This window comes from Mixophyes fleayi, chromosome 8 (genome assembly GCF_038048845.1).
Source record: "Mixophyes fleayi isolate aMixFle1 chromosome 8, aMixFle1.hap1, whole genome shotgun sequence".
Taxonomy (NCBI): domain Eukaryota; kingdom Metazoa; phylum Chordata; class Amphibia; order Anura; family Limnodynastidae; genus Mixophyes; species Mixophyes fleayi.
Genome location: NC_134409.1, coordinates 79,363,820 through 79,382,896, shown reverse-complemented (window position 1 = coordinate 79,382,896; position 19,077 = coordinate 79,363,820). Strand labels below are relative to the sequence as shown.

The 19,077-nt window shown below is 39.4% G+C and overlaps 1 protein-coding gene across 1 annotated transcript in view; it reads left to right on the top strand.

The window, feature by feature from the left end:
* Positions 1 to 19,077, top strand: part of CHADL (chondroadherin like) — a 228,123-nt gene that overhangs the window by 203,117 nt on the left and 5,929 nt on the right. Inside the window, exon 4 of the mRNA XM_075182791.1 lies at positions 15,461 to 15,627. Within this exon, the coding sequence (XP_075038892.1) occupies positions 15,461 to 15,627 (167 nt within the window). The remainder of the gene's footprint in view (positions 1 to 15,460; positions 15,628 to 19,077) is intronic.

Genomic DNA, 19,077 nt, shown 5'->3' with positions numbered 1-19,077 from the left:
TAATATCATATTAAAGGTTTATTCCCTAACATCAATAACTAGAGGATGCAATATGCGATCTCTTCGCCGAATGCACCGAACAGCTGCTGATGTAAAGGGGATTAATATGATATTAGACATGACACATTTCTTTTAACGTGAACCATATGTATCACTAATATGCATATAACTTATAATATTACACATAAACACTACTATATTTCGACATAAATAACTATGTGTTGCAACTACGATTAATGTGTACTATTTTACAAATGTGCGTGTTTGTGCGAATGTATGTAAAAGCGTAAATGCTGTTGTTGCCACGTGTTGCGGCTGGGCGCGCTCTTCTACGCCGTAGCGTGCTCTACGCATCTTTTCAGACAAAGACAACCAAGTTTGCTCGATTTTAATTGAAATGACTTTATCCAATTTGCTGACTTCGACACTTATATAACACAGTATTTTGATTGCAGAATTACACCAACCCTGACAGTACTAGTATTTGTATTTTTCTGTAATGAGAATTACCAATGGAGCTCTCCTCTTTGTGTGTTACCTATATAACACAATAGAATTTGACTGCAGAATTACACCAACCCTGACAGCACTAGTATTTGTATTTTTCTGCAATGAGAATTACCAATGGAGCTCTCCTCTTTGTGTGTTACCTATGTAACACAGTCACATTTGACTGCAGAATTACACCAACCCTGACAGCACAAGTATTTGTATTTTTCTGCAATGAGAATTAGCAATGTGTCTCTCTTTCAAATCACCCTAGATTGCCGTGGAGGGCGGTATTTATAGATCCGAGATCCAAAATCCGACGATGTAACAATGACGTTTTGCCTTATTTTCGATTCCGAAAAAGCGCGAAAGTACCGAGCCGAGCCATCTCGGATCCCCTATGTTTGGGTGTGTTCGATTCACGAGGAACCGAGCCTGAGCATCTCTACTTCTTAAGTTTTAGTTTGTGTGAAAGAATAAAGAAGCCTTAATCAGATATGTTAAACCGTAAAGTTTTTTGTCTTTGGAATATATATATATATATATATATATATATATATATATATATATAATCCATATATATATATACATATATATATATATATATATATATATATATATATATATATACACACATATATATATATATATATTTATATATTAATATATACACAGATAGGAGGATGAAATGGCGCCAATATAGGTAGTGTTAGCTGGTAACAATCACCCAGACAGTCAATAATTGCTGATATGCAGAGTATGAATCTTAGCAAGCTGGTACAGTCATTATTCAACAGCTTCCAGATACTCCAACTATATACCGAAATGCAGACAGAGAAAAACAAAAGATGTAGTTGCAAAGGCACCCGTGATGTTGTCAGGATAAAGCATAGATCTGATATGCTGAAATAGAATATTGGATGTCAGGACCCAAATAAATCTTTGCATGAATACCTAAATTCACCTGATGTTCAATTCAGATAAAGGTGTGACCGAATGAGCCCAGGAACAGGTAATTGAGTTAGGTAAACCCTTTGTGCAGAGACCAGCTTTAGATATGCAGATCAGACATCCATTGTATTTGATCATGTATTTCCCTAGCTAATTTACTTCCCTTCAATAGGTAGTATAAACACAAACTAACCCCTAGGTGTAAATTAGAGAGCTTGCAGTTATTTACAAGGGATAATTCATAACTGCAGGGTAAATAGGTTGTATCAAATGAATCCATTGATAAGCTAGTGTAACAGTAAAAGACGCAGAGTCTGATGTAATGGTGTTTGGAGGTTTTTACATCCCAGTGTGAGGAGATAAGCCTGCCACTGTTAGCAGCTTCCAGGACATAGCACTGTTTGCTTGTGACACTTGAATAGACTTGTAGGTACCGCTCAGCATGTGGTCTGGCTCAATGAGGCCAGGGGATAACATAGCCTATAGGTAATACTGTATAGACAGAAAGAATTCCGTTTTAAAATATGCCACTTAAAATCAATAAAAGCAGAGATCAACCACCTATTCCTCAATAGCATGAGGAAGGGCAGCTCATATGTTAAATTAAGAATTCTGCCCCACAGAAAAATGAAGAAAAGGAGTGGAAGCTCTGCGAATGCCCTGTACTTAGGCATGTTTGATATGAAAAGATGTACAAAGTCATAGGGGATTGGTTAATGATAAAATTGGATCGCTGTAACGCTGTCCAGGACAAATATATCACATTGTAGAATTGGTTAATAAATCAGTCAACAGGTAAATTTGGTTTGAAAAGGTGTCCCAGGACACAACCCCGATTAGCATTAACCCTGCCCCTGTGAATGCCGCACCCATTTGAGGTTGCTTAAAAATCTGTGTTCTGAGGGAACAAATTGTCAGACTTTTGGGGATCAATCTAATTGAAGGACTGTCCATTATTTCTGCCTGCCCCAGGCATACAGATTATTATATGTAAGTAATGCTCTGTAGGTTATCTCTTTTATTTTAAACTGTTTTGCTTGTTATGTCAAATTTATTATTTGTTTATTCCTTATTTTTCTTTATATCTGAATGCCCTGTACCTTTTGTATATTAAATCTAAAATTTAATAAGTTGCGTCCTTGATACTCTAAATAATCCATAGCCTTTGTAGAGGAGATTGCTCGTCCAGGTAAACCCTTGGAATGCCAGTGTGAGATTTGTTGATACATTTGATTAACAAGCTGTGTGTGCTTGTATGTACATTTGTGTAACAGTCTGGAGGTGTGAAGAGTTAACCCTGTGTGTGCTGGTGGGAGTCTTGCTAGTTTGTGGAACTAGGAGCCTGTGTGCCAGTGTGGGATAGTATATTGGGGTCCTATTGCCCGTACCCAATAGGTGGTGGCTGTACCTGAAGTGTCTGGGGGTGTGAGAGCGCTGTGTTTGGGGGCGATTCCGTAGGTCTAAGAACCTGTGTGATAGGTGAGAGAGACTGCGGGCTGAAATCGTGTGTGACCTCATACAGCAAACACCCCAACGTCACGGCAGCTGGGCGCGCGTTCGTGACAAATGTACAGTAAATAATAGGTGGCAGCGTACCAAGTAGATATAAATAAACAGCTTATCTGTGTCAGAATAATCTGAACGTAGTCTCCAAACAGCCAAGTGAGTCAGGAACCGATGTGTAAACTGCTTGTGAAGATATATTATATCTGGATCATCAACCCCAGCAAATTCACTGCTTGCAAACTCCACTCAGCCGATATTTTAAAAAGAAAAGAGCCATATAGTGTAGTACTTTTAAACGATTTAATCGGCATGTATCATAATAAAATCAAACTCACAATATATATATATTATAAAAGCTTATCTGTAATCCTGTAGTACAAGGGATACTGCTACACAGTGTGGATATCTGGACACTCCATGAAGTGAACACCGATGGACTCCATACAAAAGTACTCAAAGGGAAAACTCTCACAGACCAGGTGGGCAGCAGAGCCTTCAATATACCAGGAATAGATAGTGGGAAATAACCTCAACGCGTTTCGTCATGTAAAGACTTCATCAGGAGGAGTATTTTAGACCAGCACTCAGTGCTGTCTTATATAGCGATGGCGGGCGCCATTTTGCGCATGCGCAGTGCAGCGCTTTTTCGCGCATGCGCAGATTGGACCTTTGAATCGGCGCTTGCACTGTATGTGCAAGGGGGTACTGTACAAGCCTGAACAAGTCAGGTATTAGGCCAGGGGGAGTGGAGAGAAAGGATTATAAGGTTTCCTATAGTCAGGGCTTATATATTACTAGAGTATAGGAAGGGCAGATAATTATACTGCAGTGGATAGCGGTGGCCATCTTTAGCAAGGGCAAAAGAGCTGAGGATAATGAGTCCTGCTAGTATGTAGCCCATAAGTGCACACATGGGGATGTGTCCTAAAGACTACAAAGCCCACACACGAGCCAATCTACAAAATCTGTAGTATATATAATAAAAATGCACAGTAAAAATAAAAATGCACAATGAAATTAAAATAAACACCAGAATAATTGCTACTAAATATTGCAGAGTATATATATATCACACTAAAATAAAGGCAATCAATGGACAGATTATAAAAGATAAATAATTATATGCTGCATAAGAGGTTAATCTATGTAAGCAAGTAGTATATAAACATATAGAAGTAGATAAAGTTGCAACGATAATCCATATGACACATAATAAAAATGTGTAATAAAAAATAATAAATAAATAAAATATAAATCAATAAAATGAGATATAATTAAGGGAATAACAGTATATCAGTAGATGAATACATATAGGGAATATAAATAATATGTCAATGTAGTGACAATGCTTAATACACAAATATTTAATACCACAGTTATTGTTATATATGTAAAACCTCTAAAAACCTAGAGGTAGAGAGTAATAGATCTGGGACAAGGGGATATTAGAGAAAGGGTGCAATCTCATAACCTTCATTAAGCCCATAAGGGCTCAGTGTGTTTAGCTGAAAAATCCAGAACATTTCTCTCTGGGATAGTTTGCCTTGAATGTCACCTCCTCTAGGTCCTAATTGGACGTGTTCAATGGCTTTAAAAGAAATAAACCGTGGGTCCGAGTTATGTTTGGTGAGAAAGTGTCTGGAAACTGAATGACTCTCAACTTTGTTCTTTATATTACGTATATGTTCTTGTATTCTCAATTTGAGTGGGCGTTTAGTTTTGCCCACATATTTTAGTCCACACGTACATTCTAATAAATAGATTACGGAAGTTGTAGTACAATTAATAAAGTGTTTGATATTAAATTTGTTGCTATTATCATGGTCATAGAACACCTTACGGTCTTTATGTGCAAATTGGCAAACATTGCAATGATTGCATTTGTTGAACCCACTAGGGGCAGGAAGTATCGTTCTAATGGTATCTTTATTGTCCTTCAGCATACTGGGGGCTAAAATATCTTTAAGGTTCCTATTTTTTCTAAAGATAATTTCGGGTTTATCAGGTAAAATATTTTTCAATACCGGGTCCATTCTAAGGATGCCCCAGTGTTTAGTGATGGAAGTTCTAAATCTTTTTTCACCGCAGTTGTAATTGGTAATGAAAGGGATTTTATCAATCTTATCAGGCTTATTTTTGTATTGTAATAGGCTGTCTCTTTCTACCTGCTGAATTTTGATATTTGCTTCACTGATGAGTGAGTCGGGAAACCAAGAACTACATTAAAACTGTTGATACAAACAGCTATCTTCATTACAATAGTGGTCATGCCAAAGGATGGAAAAACAATATCCCTTATTCGCAATTCTACAGGATCAAAAGAAACTGCAGCAATGAATCGCAATGTCAAGAACAACTATCCATCTATGCCGAAAGATTCAAAAATCGGGGTTATCCCGACTCACTCATCAGTGAAGCAAATATCAAAATTCAGCAGGTAGAAAGAGACAGCCTATTACAATACAAAAATAAGCCTGATAAGATTGATAAAATCCCTTTCATTACCAATTACAACTGCGGTGAAAAAAGATTTAGAACTTCCATCACTAAACACTGGGGCATCCTTAGAATGGACCCGGTATTGAAAAATATTTTACCTGATAAACCCGAAATTATCTTTAGAAAAAATAGGAACCTTAAAGATATTTTAGCCCCCAGTATGCTGAAGGACAATAAAGATACCATTAGAACGATACTTCCTGCCCCTAGTGGGTTCAACAAATGCAATCATTGCAATGTTTGCCAATTTGCACATAAAGACCGTAAGGTGTTCTATGACCATGATAATAGCAACAAATTTAATATCAAACACTTTATTAATTGTACTACAACTTCCGTAATCTATTTATTAGAATGTACGTGTGGACTAAAATATGTGGGCAAAACTAAACGCCCACTCAAATTGAGAATACAAGAACATATACGTAATATAAAGAACAAAGTTGAGAGTCATTCAGTTTCCAGACACTTTCTCACCAAACATAACTCGGACCCACGGTTTATTTCTTTTAAAGCCATTGAACACGTCCAATTAGGACCTAGAGGAGGTGACATTCAAGGCAAACTATCCCAGAGAGAAATGTTCTGGATTTTTCAGCTAAACACACTGAGCCCTTATGGGCTTAATGAAGGTTATGAGATTGCACCCTTTCTCTAATATCCCCTTGTCCCAGATCTATTACTCTCTACCTCTAGGTTTTTAGAGGTTTTACATATATAACAATAACTGTGGTATTAAATATTTGTGTATTAAGCATTGTCACTACATTGACATATTATTTATATTCCCTATATGTATTCATCTACTGATATACTGTTATTCCCTTAATTATATCTCATTTTATTGATTTATATTTTATTTATTTATTATTTTTTATTACACATTTTTATTATGTGTCATATGGATTATCGTTGCAACTTTATCTACTTCTATATGTTTATATACTACTTGCTTACATAGATTAACCTCTTATGCAGCATATAATTATTTATCTTTTATAATCTGTCCATTGATTGCCTTTATTTTAGTGTGATATATATATACTCTGCAATATTTAGTAGCAATTATTCTGGTGTTTATTTTAATTTCATTGTGCATTTTTATTTTTACTGTGCATTTTTATTATATATACTACAGATTTTGTAGATTGGCTCATGTGTGGGCTTTGTAGTCTTTAGGACACATCCCCATGTGTGCACTTATGGGCTACATACTAGCAGGACTCATTATCCTCAGCTCTTTTGCCCTTGCTAAAGATGGCCACCGCTATCCACTGCAGTATAATTATCTGCCCTTCCTATACTCTAGTAATATATAAGCCCTGACTATAGGAAACCTTATAATCCTTTCTCTCCACTCCCCCTGGCCTAATACCTGACTTTTTCAGGCTTGTACAGTACCCCCTTGCACATACAGTGCAAGCGCCGATTCAAAGGTCCAATCTGCGCATGCGCGAAAAAGCGCTGCACTGAGCATGCGCAAAATGGCGCCCGCCATCGCTATATAAGACAGCACTGAGTGCTGGTCTAAAATACTCCTCCTGATGAAGTCTTTACATGACGAAACGCGTTGAGGTTATTTCCCACTATCTATTCCTGGTATATTGAAGGCTCTGCTGCCCACCTGGTCTGTGAGAGTTTTCCCTTTGAGTACTTTTGTATGGAGTCCATCGGTGTTCACTTCATGGAGTGTCCAGATATCCACACTGTGTAGCAGTATCCCTTGTACTACAGGATTACAGATAAGCTTTTATAATATATATATATATTGTGAGTTTGATTTTATTATGATACATGCCGATTAAATCGTTTAAAAGTACTACACTATATGGCTCTTTTCTTTTTAAAATATCGGCTGAGTGGAGTTTGCAAGCAGTGAATTTGCTGGGGTTGATGATCCAGATATAATATATCTTCACAAGCAGTTTACACATCGGTTCCTGACTCACTTGGCTGTTTGGAGACTACGTTCAGATTATTCTGACACAGATAAGCTGTTTATTTATATCTACTTGGTACGCTGCCACCTATTATTTACTGTACATCACGGGTGCCTTTGCAACTACATCTTTTGTTTTTCTCTGTCTGCATTTCGGTATATAGTTGGAGTATCTGGAAGCTGTTGAATAATGACTGTACCAGCTTGCTAAGATTCATACTCTGCATATCAGCAATTATTGACTGTCTGGGTGATTGTTACCAGCTAACACTACCTATATTGGCGCCATTTCATCCTCCTATCTGTGTATATATTGATTTATTCATTATCGGAGTACCATCCGTAATCTGGGAGGGAGGCTGCCTTATCTTATGAAGAAAGTGTTTTCCTATATTGGATATTTATTAATTTCTACTCACATATTCTGTGTTTGAGCGCCACGTTTTAATCTATCTGCTGCTATATATATATATATATATATATATATATATATATATGTATACACACTCCAAAGTGTGCTCTGATTATGTTCTAGCTTCAGTTGTATTAAGTAATGCTCCAGAGTTAAAAAGGCTACACGGAGGCAAAGCTGCCATATTGTTATTTGTCCTCTCTAATGCCTCCAAATTGCTGTGAATTACTAGAACTGCATTTACATGTTCCTGCATTTTTTTTGCTTTTACAGAGCAGATATAATTTAGTGTTTACATTTTGGCCTGTCAGGCAAAGTATCCTTAACTGTGATTTATTTGCTGATGTGAATTAATTGAGGAGCTCTAATGAGCTTAATACTATAAAAGCATGCCTGTTTCTGCTATCTTCAGGATAGATTTATGGTCCCTTGATGCTAGGTACTTCCTGTGGGTCATCTTTACATAGAAACACTTCCATTTTGATCTTCAATAGCTGATAATTGGTGGATCTCGCGATACTCGGATCCTATAAATTCCCCGCTAGTCGCCGCCATCTTCACTCGGGCATTGATCAGGGTAGAGGGAGGGTGTGTTAGGTGGTCCTCTGTCCTGGTAGATCTCGTGCTGTGCTGTGCTGTGCTGTGTTCTGCAGTATCAGTCCAGTGGTGCTGTGTGCTGTGCTCTGTCAATTTTGAGTTCAGTGGTGCTGCTGTGTCCTGTGCTGTGTCCTGTTCAGTCCAGTGGTGCTGTGTCCTGTGCTCTGTGCTTCTAAGGGCATAGTTATTTCCCCATTATTCCCAAGTGTTTAAAAAATTAAAAAAAAATTAATTACAACAAAATTTGCAAAACCAATATGCAGTATAAGCCCATTGGTACTGCAATATTACCAAGTTCACACATTCAGCAGTAAAAGTCCAGTGGTACTGCAATATTACAAAGTTCACACATTCTGCAGTATCAGTCCAGTGGTGCTGTGTCCTGTGCTCTGTCCTTCTGAGTTCAGTGGTGCTGCTGGGTCCTGTGCTGTGTCCTGTTCAGTCCAGTGGTGCTGTGTCCTAAGGGCATAGTTATTTCCCCATTATTCCCAAGTGTTTAAAAAAATAAAAAAAAACTTATAAAAAATTTTTTAAAAAAAAATTAAAAAAAAAAGTAATTATAACAAAATTTGCAAAACCAATCCAGCAGTATAAGTCCATTGGTACTGCAATATTACCAAGTTCACACATTCTGCAGTATCTTGTGCTACATATAATGGAGACCAAAAATTTGGAGGATAAAGTAGGGAAAGATCAAGACCCACTTCCTCCTAATGCTGAAGCTGCTGCCACTAGTCATGACATAGACGATGAAATGCCATCAACGTCGTCTTCCAAGCCCGATGCCCAATCTCCTAGTACAGGGCATGTAAAATCCAAAAAGCCCAAGTTAAGTAAAAGTAGCAAAAAGAGAAACTTAAAATCATCTGCGGAGAAACGTAAAGTTGCCAATATGCCATTTACGACACGGAGTGGCAAAGAATGGCTTAGGCCCTGGCCCGTGTTCATGACTAGCGGTTCAGCTTCACCCAAGGATCTTAGCCCTCCTCCTCCTCCCCCCCCCTACAAAAAATTGAAGAGAGTTATGCTGTCAGCAACAAAACAGCAAACAACTTTGCCTTCTAAAGAGAAATTATCACAAATCCCCAAGGCGAGTCCAAGGGTGTTGGTGGTTGTCAAGCCTGACCTTCCCATCACTGTACGGGAAGAGGTGGCTCGGGAGGAGGCTATTGATGATGTAGCTGGTGCTGTGGAGGAACTTGATGATGAGGATGGTGATGTGGTTATTGAAAATGAGGCACCAGGGGGGGAAACAGCTGATGTCCATGGGATGAAAAAGCCCATCGTCATGCCTGGTCAGAAGACCAAAAAATGCATCTCTTCGGTCTGGTGTTATTTTTATCCAAATCCGGACAACCAATGTATGGCCATATGTAGCTAAGCAGTGGTAAGGATCTTGCCCACCTAGGGACATCCTCCCTTATACGTCACCTGAATAACCTTCATAGTTCAGTGGTTAGTTCAGGAACTGGGGCTAGGACCGTCATTGGTACAGGGACACCTAAATCCCATGGTTCAGTTGGATACACACCAGCAACACCCTCCTCGTCAACTTCCTCCACGATCTCCATCAGATTCAGTCCTGCAGCCCAAGTCAGCAGCCAGACTGAGTCCTCTTCAATACGGGATTCATCCGAGGAATCCTGCAGCGGTACGCCTACTACTGCCACTGCTGCTGTTGCTGCTGTTAGTCGGTCATCTTCCCAGAGGGGAAGTCGTAAGACCGCTAAGTCTTTCACAAAACAATTGACCGTCCAACAGTCGTTTGCCATGACCACAAAATACAATAGTAGTCACCCTATTGCAAAGCGTATAACTGCGGCTGTAACTGCAATGTTGGTGTTAGACGTGCGCCCGGTGTCCGTCATCAGTGGAGTGGGATTTAGAGGGTTGATGGAGGTATTGTGTCCCCGGTACCAAATCCCATCGAGATTCCACTTCACTAGGCAGGCGATACCAAAAATGTACAGAGAAGTACGATCAAGTGTCCTCAGTGCTCTAAAAAATGCAGTTGTACCCACTGTCCACTTAACCACGGACATGTGGACAAGTGGTTCTGGGCAAACGAAGGACTATATGACTGTGACAGCCCACTGGGTAGATGCATCCCCTTCCGCAGCAACAGCAACAGCTGCATCAGTAGCAGCATCTACAAAATGGCTGCTCGTGCAAAGGCAGGCAACATTGTGTATTACAGGCTTTAATAAGAGGCACAACGCTGACAACATATTAGAGAAACTGAGGGAAATTATCTCCCAGTGGCTTACCCCACTTAGACTCTCATGGGGATTTGTGGTGTCAGACAATGCCAGTAACATTGTGCGGGCATTAAATATGGGCAATTTCCAGCACGTCCCATGTTTTGCCCACACCATTAATTTGGTGGTGCAGCATTACCTCAAGAGTGACAGGGGTGTGCAGGAGATGCTTGCGGTGGTGCGCAAAATTGCTGGACACTTTCGGCATTCAGCCAGTGCCTACCGCAGACGAGAGGCACATCAAAAAACCATGAACCTGCCCTGCCATCACCTCAAACAAGAGGTTGTGACATGCTGGAACTCCACCCTCTATATGCTGCAGAGGATGGAGGAGCAGCAAAAGGCCATTCAGGCCTACACAGCCACCTACGACATAGGCAAAGGAGTGGGGATGCGCCTGAGTCAAGCGCAGTGGAGACTGATTTCCGTGTTGTGCAAGGTTCTACCGCCGTTTGAACTTGCCACAGGAGAAGTCAGTTCCGACACTGCCAGCTTGAGTCAGGTCATTCCCCTGATCAGGCTGTTGCAGAAGCAGCTGGAGAAAGTGAGGGAGTAGCTGGTAAACCATTGCGATTACACCAAGCATGTAGCTCTTGTGGATGTAGCCCTTCGTACGCTTTGCCAGGATCCGAGGGTGGTCACTCTTTTAAAGTCAGAGGAATACATTCTGGCCACCGTGCTCGATCCTCGGTTTAAAGTGTATGTTGTGTCTGTGTTTCCGGCGGACACAAGTCTACAGCGGTGCAAAGACCTGCTGGTCAGGAGATTGTCCTCTGGAGAGGACCGTGACATGCCAACAGCTCCACCCTCATTTTCTTCCACATCTATGGCTGCGAGGAAAAAGCTCAGTTTTCCTAAAAGAGCCGCTGGCGGGGATGCTGATAACATCTGGTCCGGACTGAAGGACCTGTCAACCATTGCAGTTATGTCTACTGTCGCTGCATTGGATGCTGTCACAATTGAAAAAATGGTGGAGGATTATTTTGCTGACACCATCCAAATAGACATGTCAGACAGTTCATATTGTTACTGGCAGGAAAAAAAGGCAGTTTGGAAGCCCCTGTAAAAACTGGCTCTATTTTACCTGAGTTGTCCCCCCTCCAGTGTGTACTCGGAAAGAGTTTTTTGTGCAGCGGGGAACCTGGTCAGTGAGCGGCGAAGGAGGTTGCTTCCTCACAACGTTGAAAAAATGATGTTTATAAAAATGAATAATCAATTCCTCAATAAAGTACAGCACTGCCCTCCAGATAGTACAGAGGGACCTGTGGTTGTGGAGTCCAGCGGGGACGAATTGATAATGTGTGAGGAGGAGGAAGTACACACTGTAGGGGGAGAGGAATCAGAGGTTGAGGATGAGGACGATATCTTTCCTCAGTAGAGCCTGTTTAGTTTGTACAGGGAGAGATGAATTGTTTTTTTGGTGTGGGGGCCCAAACAAACCAATCATTTCAGCCACAGTTGTTTGGTAGGCCCTGTCGCTGAAATGATTGGTTTATTATAGTGTGCATGTCCTATTTCAACAACATAAGGGTGGGTGGGAGGGCCCAAGGACAATTCCATCTTGCAACTCTTTTTTTGGCATTATGTGACCATTCAACAGTCGTTTGCCATGTTCAAAAAATAAAACCAAAAGTAAAATGCCCTGTCATTATTTAAAACAAGAGGTATTGACGTGCTAGAATTACTGTAGTATTTATATGTTATAAACACTACACTTGTAAGTTGGAGGAGGTATTGTGGCCCCGGTACCAAATTTAGTACCAGGGCCACTCCACTATGCAGTCCAGATAGAGGTGTATCAGATATTAAACAACGTTGACTGTTGCTACAAAATTTTTAAATAATATTGTGGGGAACACTACACTATGCAGTCCATAAACTTTTTTGGTGGAATTCAGACCCGTGGAGGGTTTTTTAATTATATTGTGGCCCCGATAAAAAATTGTGTACCGGGGCCACCCCACTACGCAGTCAAGAAACTTTTTTTTTGGAATTCAGACCTGTGGAGGGTTTTTTAATTATATTGTAGGGAAAACTCCTCTACGCAGTCCAGATAAATTTTTTGGTGCGATTCAGACCCGTGGAGGGTTTTTTAATTATATTGTAGGGACCACTCCTCTACGCAGTCCAGGCACATTTTTTGGTGCGATTCAGACCAGTTCAGGGTTTTTAAATTATATTGTGGTGACCACTCCTCTACGCAGTCCAGGTATATTTTTTGGTGCGATTCAGACCAGTTGATGGTTTTCTTATTATATTGTGGTGACCACTCCTCTACGCAGTCCAGGTACATTTTTTGGTGCGATTCAGACCAGTTCAGGGTTTTTAAATTATATTGTGGTGACCACTCCTCTACGCAGTCCAGGTACATTTTTTGGTGTAATTAAGACCAGTTGATGGTTTTCTTATTATATTGTGGTGACCACTCCTCTACGCAGTCCAGGTACATTTTTGGGTGCGATTCAGACCAGTTCAGGGTTTTTAAATTATATTGTGGTGACCACTCCTCTACGCAGTCCGGGTACATTTTTTGGTGAGATTCAGACCAGTTCAGGGTTTTCTTATTATACTGTGGTGACCACTCCTCTACGCAGTCCAGGTACATTTTTTGGTGTAATTAAGACCAGTTGATGGTTTTCTTATTATATTGTGGTGACCACTCCTCTACGCAGTCCACGTACATTTTTTGGTGCGATTCAGACCAGTTCAGGGTTTTTAAATTATATTGTGGTGACCACTCCTCTACGCAGTCCAGGTACATTTTTTGGTGCGTTTCAGACCAGTTCAGGGTTTTTAAATTATATTGTGGTGACCACTCCTCTACGCAGTCCAGGTACATTTTTTGGTGCGATTCAGACCAGTTGAGGGTTGTTAAATTATACTGTGGTGACCACTCCTCTACGCAGTCCAGGTACAATTTTTGGTGTAATTAAGACCAGTTGATGGTTTTCTTATTATATTGTGGTGACCACTCCTCTACGCAGTCCAGGTACATTTTTTTGGTGCGATTCAGACCAGTTGATGGTTTTCTTATTATATTGTGGTGACCACTCCTCTAAGCAGTCCAGGTACATTTTTTGGTGCGATTCAGACCAGTTCAGGGTTTTTAAATTATATTGTGGTGACCACTCCTCTACGCAGTCCAGGTACATTTTTTGGTGTAATTAAGACCAGTTGATGGTTTTCTAATTATATTGTGGTGACCACTCCTCTACGCAGACCAGGTACAATTTTTGGTGTAATTAAGACCAGTTGATGGTTTTCTTATTATATTGTGGTGACCACTCCTCTACGCAGTCCAGGTACATTTTTTGGTGTGATTCAGACCAGTTCAGGGTTTTCTTATTATATTGTGGTGACCACTCCTCTACGCAGTCCAGGTACATTTTTTGGTGTAATTAAGACCAGTTGATGGTTTTCTTATTATATTGTGGTGACCACTCCTCTACGCAGTCCAGGTACATTTTTTGGTGTAATTAAGACCAGTTCATGGTTTTCTTATTATATTGTGGTGACCACTCCTTTACGCAGTCCAGATACATTTTTTGGTGCGATTCAGACCAGTTCAGGGTTTTTAAATTATATTGTGGCGACCACTCCTCTACGCAGTCCAGGTACATTTTTTGGTGCGATTCAGACCAGTTCAGGGTTTTTAAATTATATTGTGGTGACCACTCCTCTACGCAGTCCAGGTACATTTTTTGGTGCGATTCAGACCAGTTCAGGGTTTTTAAATTATATTGTGGTGACCACTCCTCTACGCAGTCCAGGTACATTTTTTGGTGCGATTCAGACCAGTTGAGGGTTGTTAAATTATATTGTGGTGACCACTCCTCTACGCAGTCCAGGTACAATTTTTGGTGTAATTAAGACCAGTTGATGGTTTTCTTATTATATTGTGGTGACCACTCCTCTAAGCAGTCCAGGTACATTTTTTGGTGCGATTCAGACCGGTTGATGGTTTTCTTATTATATTGTGGTGACCACTCCTCTACGCAGTCCAGGTACAATTTTTGGTGTAATTAAGACTAGTTGATGGTTTTCTTATTATATTGTGGGGACCACTCCACTACGCAGTCCAGAAAGATACCTCGTTGCAACGTTTTGGACTAATAACAATATTGTGAGGTGTTCAGAATACACTGTAAATTAGTGGAAATGATTGTTATTGAATGTTATTGAGGTTAATAATAGCGTAGGAGTGAAAATAAGCCCAAAAACTTGATTTTTGAACTTTTTATTCTTTTTTTAAAAAAAAATCCGAATCCAAAACCTTAAATCCGAACCAAAACCTTTCGGCAGGTGTTTTGCGAAACAAATCCGAACCCAAAACACGAGACACCAAAAGTCGCCGGTGCACATCCCTACTATAAATTTGGTACTTTGTAAATAAGTATGGACACACTTGGCTAACAATAACTCAGATGTATTAAATATACATGTTAAACATAACAGCACTACTTGTCTAAAACAGATTCACAAAGAGGAACAACACAGAGCATAAACACAGAAACAGGGAAAAAACACAGTGTTACAGTTAATACATATACACAAACTGCCTAATGACCATAACTCCTCCATGCAGTAATCAGCTATATTTAACTATAGGGCATATATTTACTTCTTTTTAGATTGTATGTGGGAAATACTGTAAGTTTTAGTATATTTGATTTGTGGCATTTAACCAATTTCCAATTATTACTTCTACAACTCTACATTATTTACAATCACTATAACAAACAATTATTATTAATAATGTAATTATAGAAGATAGGATTTATGCCTTGTATTTTTTTCTGCTCATGTTAGATTTCCAGTGGAACATTTGTTGGCCTTGGACAGAGTATTAAAAACCTTTATCTGGAGAACAACAGGTTGCAGAGCCTTCCCAACATGAAGAACTTCATTGGACTGGAAGTAATAAACTTGGCTAACAATCCCTTCCATTGTGACTGTTATCTGCTCCATCTACACAGGTATGTTCCTCTGCCAGAAAGCATCAAAACCACCACCAAACCTTGTTAAGCATTAAATCATATTCCTCTAGCATTTTCATTCTTCAACTTCATGGTAGTTCTAATGCAGAGGGCTTATTTACATATTTTACATAGATGCACTATGATTGCATGGTAAATATCCATCAATTAATCAATCAAAATTAGGATTTTATGTTTCTGAATATTTCATCTGTCTACCTATCCTTGCTGCCAAGCCTGTCTATGTACTGTGGAATAATATTCCCATATTTTCACTAAAACGTAAAGCGCTACGGAATATGTTGTCGCTATATAAATGATGATGATGATGATGATGATGATGATGATGAACATAAGCAAAGAAGAACATTTTAATTTTAATTACGCACCACTTTTCTAATTCTGAATTCAAAGTGTTTTAACAATAATCTGGCTTGGCTAAATCATTAGAAGCTGGCTAGGGGAGGCGTGACAACTCTTGGGATGTGGGGCAATTGCTAGTGGCCCAAGCCCGTCAGTCATATCCATAGATTGGCCATGAACAGGGTTATGATTTTCATTAGTATATTATTTTTTTTACTTTTTTTTTGTCACCTTATATATATATTTTTTTTTTTTAAAGTATATTTTATTGACAATTTTACAGTTTCAACAGCATACAGGTTAGACTGTAAAACAAACAGTTTGTTAATAAAAGTAAACTAACAAGAACATTGTTATAATGTGAAATATCAAATGAATTGAAGATGGAAAAGAAAAAAAGAAGACAGAAAGAGAATGAAAAGACGGGGGGGGGGGGGGAGAGGGGGAAAGGGGGAGGGAGACTCAGCCCGGCATCTTGTAGTCAGCTAAGCGCTCAATAAGTCCTTTTGCAATCGAGGTCATGGTATCTTTCTTTTCATTTAACTTAGATTTTGAGTTTGGACGGTCCCTGTTTGATCCGTTCCATAGATAGCCAGCCAAGGCTGCCAGGTATTTTGAAATTGAATGGGTTTATCATTTATTATACTAGTTATATGCTCACAATGATAAGTCTGCCATATTCTATTTATGATTTCAGTTAAAGTGGGAGGTTCTGCTTTTTTCCAGTTTGCTGCCACTGCAGTTTTAGCTGCGTTAAGGATATGGCCCACAAGTGCTGCTGTCTGCTTACCAGTGTCTGGGACAGTTCTGTGTAGGAGTGTGTAAGAAGGACAGGGGGGTAATTGCAGCGTGGTGACTCTGTGAATTAGATTATGAACTTTTTGCCAGAATCCCACCATCTTAGGGCATGACCACCATATGTGATGGAACGAGCCCTCTTGCCCGCAGTTCCTCCAACATAAGTTAGAGGAGTCGGGATAAATGGCTTTTAGGCACGTGGGGACCAAATACCACCTATACAGCAACTTATAGGCATTCTCCTTGGTCTTCACACATATAGAGCTCTTGGAGACACGTGCTCTGATCCTAGCCCATTCCTCCACCTCTATTACCTCTCCCAAGTCTTCCTCCCACTTAAGTTCATACCGATCTTTGTCGGGTTGACGAAATGTCACCAGGATGCTGTAAAATGTCGAGATTAAGCCAGTAGGGAGGGATTTGCTTCTACAGAAGGATTCTAAGGGTGTCCGATGATGAATGGTTTTAAGTGCTGGAATTGAATGGTATAAGTGCCTTAGCTGTAAGTATTGGTAGAAGCAGTTATTAGTATATTATTTTAATCATGGTTATTAGAAGAAAAACATAATTAAATGATGGTGTAGATTCATTCACTCAGTTTTCTACCTCTGGGGATCCTTATACTCATCACTCAGGCTTAGTAGTATACAAGTCAACAACCATCAACAATGTTAGTCAGAAGCGGATTTCAGTGATACTCATAAAGCTGACATAGAAGCTATATTGTTGCAGTCTTATCATAAAAGGCTCAGTTTGTCATTATATAGTATAAATTTGAGATAAGTCCAAACATATTCTCTTCTCCTTTTGGGGAATGTGTCAATCATACAGATCCCGCAGTACAGATGCACAGAAGAACCTTTATTTGTCAGTCCATGTAAGCACAGATCCAAACAGATAAATACAATCAGGGTTCTTGTACCTAATAGTCTTTCAACTTTTCTATGCGTATCACCCAAATAATCAGGTGTCATTGGGGATAGAGTACATACTGTGATGATAAGTGGACTTACTTTAAATACCTCCCACTTCATGCATAGTCAAAGAAAGGGAAAGGTAGTTCATGTAAGCACATTTTCCAATTGAATTCCTCAATGGAAGAGGTAAACATGCAAAGTCCCTCCAAATAGAAATCACATTCCGTATTCACTGTATCCCATATTCACATGTGTTGCAAAAGGCAGCTTGTATTTTATATTCACAGACTAGTGATAAAATGGGACAGACTGGTGTCCCCAAGAATACTCAAACCAAGGTAAAAATCTTGTAAAGCAAAACAAGTACTATATATATATATATATATATATATATATATATATATATATATATATATATATATAACCACAACAATTGATATACTCTGGCGCTATCTACCACATCGGTAAGTATTAAAAAAAATTATATATAAAGATTCACAACACTGTATAGTATCAGATATAGTATTCGATAGTCCACAAACAATTCACTCATGTGTGAGTGGCAGCCACGTATAAGCCTGTATCCAGATGGTCAATCCAGAAGAAAATAGTCACTAGAACAAAGCACAGGCAGGGCGCCTCATAGTGTAATACCAGGACAACAAAGGACAGAATATGTATATATATGCGTACCGTCAGGTAAAGATGTATGATCTAGACTCGAGTGGATCCTCTTTGAGAACTGTAACACTGGATCTCAACTCGGGAACAATCGAGGAATGTGGAAAAAGGCAAACATAGCATAATATTGTAATGCAAAGGATAATGCACCACGTGAAACACCATAGGATATTCAAAGGGTGTAGAGTTCAAAATTCACCAGGGTATATATATAAACCTAGCCCAGAAAAACCACACACCACTTTTATGTGTGAGCAATAAATCATATGCGTACCATAAATATGAGCATAATAGCTAGAAGATGTTTCCTTGTAGGCAGCTGTATCTAGTACATAGGCACCCAGATAACAGCACTTTTCAGCTTGTTTATGTAGATATCCACAGTTGGTCAAACAGGTTACACGACTGGATACATATATATATATGTTGAATTATGTCACAAAAAGAACCTCAAAGTTGGATTGCCAAATTATTTAACTGCAAGGAGTTGTGATAACAACTATGTAACATAGAATGTGCATAGTGTATGCAGTTTCAAATTTGAAAGGCATACTTTTCACAGTAATTGTTCTCTGGCAGTTGTCATCCGGAGCTAGTGTCGTGAAGCCTCACAAAAGTGTACCTAAGTTGAAGAATCTCCTTGTCTCCTCTTTAGTTATGGTCTATATGTTGTTGCCAACCTTCCAAATGC